This window comes from Pituophis catenifer, unplaced genomic scaffold, assembly GCF_029215685.1.
Source record: "Pituophis catenifer annectens isolate HBS135680 unplaced genomic scaffold, rPitCat1.0.hap2 SCAF_2, whole genome shotgun sequence".
Lineage (NCBI taxonomy): Eukaryota > Metazoa > Chordata > Lepidosauria > Squamata > Colubridae > Pituophis > Pituophis catenifer.
In genome coordinates, this window is record NW_027256882.1 from 267,208,839 (window position 1) to 267,214,838 (window position 6,000).

The following is a 6,000-nucleotide window of genomic DNA, read 5'->3' on the forward strand; positions in this document are numbered from 1 at the left end:
GCATTTACATTTCCAAGAGAGGAAACTGAGCAAATCTGCGCAGAGGACAAATAGAGTTGTGCAGCTTTAACATCTCCAGATTGCCTTTCCCATTGTCAGCTCCTTGCTATTTTGCAGACACTGAAAAGCAATGAAAGCAGCTCTTTTGTTTGGCTTCCCCTTTTCATGGAGAAAAAAAAAATCTCTCTGAAAAGGAAGCAAACATGAAAATGAAGGATGCATCAGGGGGGAATTTCCAAAAAGCCATCACAGATGTACTGACCAAATATAATTCTCTTGAAAAATCAACAAAAAGGGCTGAGCACCACAGAGAGCCTCGCCTCGCCCTGAGCAGGAAGTTTTAAAAAGGGAACCATCTATCCATTTTGCCCTTCGAGCAGAGGCAGACCTTCCAATCCAAACATAAGAGAAAGGGAAGTCATCCTACAGATCCTTAGCACCCCCTTAACTGGAAGAAGTAACCACTCCCCACCTTCACCTCCTTGAAGGGCAGAAATAGGATGGAAATCCACCTCCAAAGTTCCATGACTGAAAGAAAGCAGGAGTTAAAGAGGAATGGAAAGAACAGCCCCAAGCACTGCAGGGGGAAAGTATTATTTCATGAAGGAATCAGCAGAGTCTCGCCTGCTCTGCAGCAAGATAGAATGCGAGAAAAAGAAACCAACTACATCCTGGATCTATTTGGCAGCCCTTGAAACAGGCTTTGCCTTCCTGCACAACAGTTTCTCCTTGGCAGCCCATTTTCCCCGCCCCTGCATCGCAGACAGACTTTCGTTGTTTCATCAGCAATCTGACAGCTTTATGACCCAATGACCTACCCTCATTGCCATCGATAACAAAAAAACCTGGAGATGCAGGCTGGACACAAAAGCACTCTAGGACTCTGTGCCAAACCAAGGCTAGATGTTATTTCCTTCTCAAGTGCTGCTGTCCTAGAAATGTCTTTGTTTAAAGGCTCACAGTCTCTCCTGGCAGATCCCAAAGACACTCTTCCCTCCCTCCCTCCTTCCCTCCCTCCCTCCTTCCCTGCCAAGCTTCCCAGAGGATTCTCCTGCTGATTCATTGCCATTCATACTCCTTGATATCTGGGGGAGGAAAATGAGGAGAAGAAAGAGAAGAAAAAAAAGTAACAGCTATGGGTCTTTGTACCGATGGAGGATATTGTATAGGATAAAAAGATGGGAAATGTAAGGTGCTGGAAGGTGCTGGGACAGCAAAAACAAGCCACTGGCCATAGGATTAGAATGTTCTGGGATCCCCAATGCCTTTTTTAAACAAATATATAAAGTATTTCCCAAGAAACATGAGGGCGGTTGCTTGATTGGGTGCAAAGAGGCAAATTGGAATTACGTGGAGGAGCCTGAAGACAGGAGATTTAAAAGGAGGAGAAGCTACCGGGAGGGAGAGGGGGAGGGCGGGTGCGGGGAGAAGGAAGGTGCCCGGCCAGTCTGTATTTTTAGGGAACTGACGGAGGGAAGGAGAATAAAGAAAACTTAAGAGAAAAAAGGTTCACGGGAGGAGGGGGGGAGTGTTTCGGGCGGCTGGAGCAAGAGGAAGGCGGCCGACCGTACAGGTGAATGAGCCAAGAGAGTCAGCTTGAAGAATGCGTGCGGGAGGGAGAGACCGTGACCCGAAGCCCTGGGACGGGAAGCAAAGCGGGGCGTGGGGGGGGGGTGGAGGGGAGGTGGGGGGGGGAGAAACGATGGCATCGCCCTCCCGCCGCCGCTTCCACCCACCGAAGCCCGAATGACTCACCGACTTGCAGGACGTTGTCGACGCAGCCGCCGTCGAGCAAAGCTATGCCCCTGCGGAAGGGCAGGCGGTTCTCGTCGGCGGCGGGGTCCGTCCCGCCGCCGCCGCCGCCGGGCGAGGCGTTGTTGGTCCCTCCGCTTCCGCCGAGGTTGTTGGAGACGGCGCTGGTGAGAGAGGCGCCACCGCCGGCGGTACCCGTGGAAGCTACGGAGGCGGCTCCCCCGCCCGAGGAAGCGGCTGAAACGCTGCCGGCGGAGGAATCCTCGGCGGCGGCGCCGGTGTTGAAGGAAGAATACATGCAGATCTCTCTCTCGCTGCGGGGGAAGGACCAGTAGACGATGCGGCGCTGCACGGGCTCCGGGATGCGCTCGAACCGTTCCTCCACCCGCTGGAAGGGCCACTTCTCCGCTACCCGCCGCGCCGCGATGTCCAGCAAGGACTCCGGGCTCTGCGTCTTGCCCAATGGCAGCACTCCGAACGCGGCATAAGCCGCGGCGAGGGCAGAGGGGAAAGCGACGGCGGCGGAGGAAGCGGCAGCGGCGGCCGACGAAGGTCCCGCGACGCAAAGTGCCCCGCCGCCGCCGAGGCCGCCACCCACGCCGCCGCCGCCGCCGCTGCTGCCACCGCCCGCCCGCTGCCCCGGCCTGCAGCCAGCACCATAGCCGGGTCTGCAGCAAAGGCGCTTGGCGGGGGTCGGGAGCTGTCCGCGCTCCGCCATGATCGCGCCGCTTCTAAGCAGACAGCGGAAGTGGTTTTACTCTATAAACGGCACCAGGAAGGCAGCGAGAGATTGCCGGAGCGGCAGGTCCCGCCTACCAGCGCTATATACGGGCAAAAGGGGAGGGGCCCTTCCGCCTGGCCCACAAAAGGAGGGGAGGAGCAAGGGGCGGGCATATGCAAAACCCAGCGGCCACAAACATAAATAGAACGCGCCCTGCGGCCGTGTGCTCGCCGCGTCAGCCGTGACGGGTTGGCGGCGGCTGTGTTCAAACATGGTAGGGTGGAGATCGGAGCCGGAGGGCTGCGTTCGGCCGATCCCAAAGGGGCGAGGGGGCGGGGTTCCGCGCGCGCGGCTCTCTGAAGCACGTACCGAGCGGGTAGGGAGGTAAAAGGAGACGCGCCAGGGGCGCGCGAGCGAGAGCGTTACGCCGCGGCGGCGACCACGCCCAAGACTTCCTTCTTCTTCTCGGGGGACGGCGCCTCCCTTGGTGGGCGGAGGGGGGAGAGGGGCGGGGCTCGGGGGGGTCTTCCTCTTGTGCCACCGTTTAGGGAAAGGAATGCGAAAGAGGCGGCCTTGGGCGGGCCCGGCGCGTTACTCCACCCCGCGGGCTTCTCTTCGCCTCTCCCGGGAAAGTCGCGGCCGGGAAGGCGGAATCCGCCCTAGGCGGGGGTGGCAGGATAAAAAAAAACTCCTCTCTTGTCCGCGCGCCGAGGAAAAAATACGGTAGCAGCGCTGTCCTCAGCGCGCGGGCTGGGCGTCCGACGGCCGCTGTCCGTTAGTCTGCGGCGCTGCGCCTGAGCGGAAACGGTCGGTCGGTCGAGCGACCAGCGGAGCCCTTAAAGGGGGAGGTTTGCAGGCCTTTTCCAGTCTTTTTTTTTTTTTTTTTTAGTTCTCGGGCGCTGAAACTCGGACGGTGATGACGTTCCTCCCAGCCAGGCGTGGTTGCGATGAGCCGGAGGAGCGCGTTTTTTCGTTAGGTGGATATTTTCGGGTGGTTTGAGCTTTGCTGAGGTAGCTGTTTCTGGTGGTTCCGACGCTCCGGTGTTCGCCTTTGTTTCCTCGACGGTTAGAAGCCTTTCCCTCAGGAGGAAAAAGAAGGGAGGGTTTTGAGGAACGGATGGGACCGTAGAAGTATCCGAGGTTAGGGCTCGAAATATGAGGGAAAAGCTCCTTGACGAAGCCCGATGCGATGGTGGCATGACGTTTAGCCCGAAGATAATTTGCCACGCACAAAGATCTTTTTCTGCTGATTAAGTTCATTTCATTAGAGGGTGTATAAACCTCTGTGAGAGAGAGAGAGACGTTATAATCTCGGTGAGTGGCAGCATCTGGCTGCCCTGGGTTGATCCTGGATAATGTTTGGATAGGAGACCGTTGGGAGTTTCATGGCTGTTGGCTGGTATAGAAAAAAAGACAAGGACAAAAAAATCAACTTCTAGAATGTGGCCAATCAAACCTTCCTGGCTCTAGTCAGGCTTGTCTTGAGGGTACTTTAACTTGTTGCCTTATGCAGTGAAGGAAAAGGATTTTTTTTAAAAAAAGTGGTGGAAAATAAGCAAAACTGTTTAGAAGTTCAGATGTGGAAAAAGATAAAGTAGGGTGGTGGTTTATTTTCCTCTGTCCTATACAATAAAATCATCAAAACGTTGCACTGTATCTTGTGCCAAAGACCAACAACTCCCTTATTGCATGAGATTTATAGACTTACATTTTGTTTATGCCCCAGTACTAGTTCAGAAGAAGGAAAAAGGGGAAAGCTTGCTTGGAAAATGACCAAATAAATGTTTGTATTTGGTATACAATTAATTCATACAATAATTAATACAGTAATGAGGACCCAGATTGTTAGGGGGCAATATGCTATTTAGTATACTGTCATTGGTGTAAGCCGCCCAGAGTCCTCGGAGAGTGGGCGGCATAGAAATATGACTAATAAATAAATAAATAATTCTAATAATTGGACCCTTATTGTTTCTTCTTTTCATATAGAGATTGACTGATTTGGCTGACATAAAGTATATCAGGTCATTGCTGACATGTTGTATACCTATTTGATGTTGTACTTTATGGATCTTAAAAGTTTCAGTCAAAGCTTAATCATTTAAGTGCTTGATAGATAAAAGGTTTTTTTGTAACATTATGCATATTCTCTGCAGCCACATCGTAGATGGTTACTGTTGCTATTTTTTTTTGAATTTCTGCAGAATTCTCCAAGGCTTTGGAGTAGCATGGTCATTGAGCCACTTTTGCCTTTTGGTTTTGTCTTCTCGTCAGCTGCATTCTTTTTCTTTCATACAGGTAGTTCTTGACTTACAATCAATTGTATGGTGACTGTTCAAAGTTATAACAGCACTCAGAAAGTGACTTACAACCATCACAGAATCTTCACAATCATGTGATCAAAATTTGGACTTGGGAACCAGCATGTCTTTATAATGGTCGCAGCATCCTAGAGGCATGTGATTGTTATTTGCAACCTTCCCAGCTGGCTTCCGACAAGCAAAGCCAATTTGCTTAACAACCATATGATTTACTTAACTGCACTGATTCCCTTAACCATGGTAAAAAAAGGTTGTAAAATTGGGTGTATGTCGCTTAACCACCTTGCTTAGCAATCAAAATTCTGGTCTCGATTGTGGTTGTAACTTCAGATCTACGTATATATGATGATGTTGTTTTTACATTTTTAAATTTTCAGCCATGCAGCATCATTGTGGAGTCAAGCCTAGGAATTGGAGTAGTAAAATAGGCATTCATCATAAATACATTGATAAATGAAGTAATATTTCTTATTCGGTTTCCTGCTTTTTGACTGTTCTTGTACCAGGGAGAGTATGAGATATACATCGCTGATACATTTTGTTAAATAAAAACTAAATATGAATATCTGTTTGGCCGTTAAAAAAATCCTCATCTGTATAAAATGCTGTTTTAAATACTTTCTGGATATTAGTATGTTAAGTGTACAGTGAAATTACAGTGATATACAATATAAACTTACTAATCATACTGCATTGGTATTTCTTATTAGTGCAGTAGAAAAACCAAGGTTTTTCTTCTAACAAATCATTTATAAAGGCTGTTTGTTTATTCAATATTATCTTCCCATTTCCTCACATGGCTTTCATTTTCTTTCTAGTTAGCTGTTTAGATGACACAGGCTGAAAAAATAAAACTGAAATACTGTATGCCTATTTTTTTTATCTTTTTCAGACATGAATAATGGTCCGTTTCTATCACTGGCAAATTATTTTAGGCTAAGAATTCTAACAGTAGGTATTCTTCTAAGCCTGTTAGCTTTTCATTTAGTTACTAGTGTATATGTTGCTGAAAAGATGTAACAGAGACATACTATGGGTCTGCATTACGCAAGAAATCCATTTGTACACTGAAAAAAGCAGCATATATATTTACAATACTGGACAGAATGCTACACACACATATTCTTTACATCAATAAAGTTGGCTGATATAAAATATACCAAGTCATTGCCGATATATTTTATCTTCCTTTAAGCTTATAGACAG

At 48.9% G+C, this 6,000-nt stretch overlaps 1 protein-coding gene across 1 annotated transcript in view; it reads right to left on the reverse strand.

Moving 5' to 3' along the window:
• The window catches only part of ZSWIM6 (zinc finger SWIM-type containing 6), a 102,645-nt gene extending 100,175 nt beyond the window's left edge, over positions 1–2,470 (reverse strand). Inside the window, exon 1 of the mRNA XM_070935867.1 lies at positions 1,756–2,470. Coding sequence (XP_070791968.1) covers positions 1,756–2,470 — 715 coding nt within the window. The remainder of the gene's footprint in view (positions 1–1,755) is intronic.
• Positions 2,471–6,000: the final 3,530 nt, after the last annotated feature.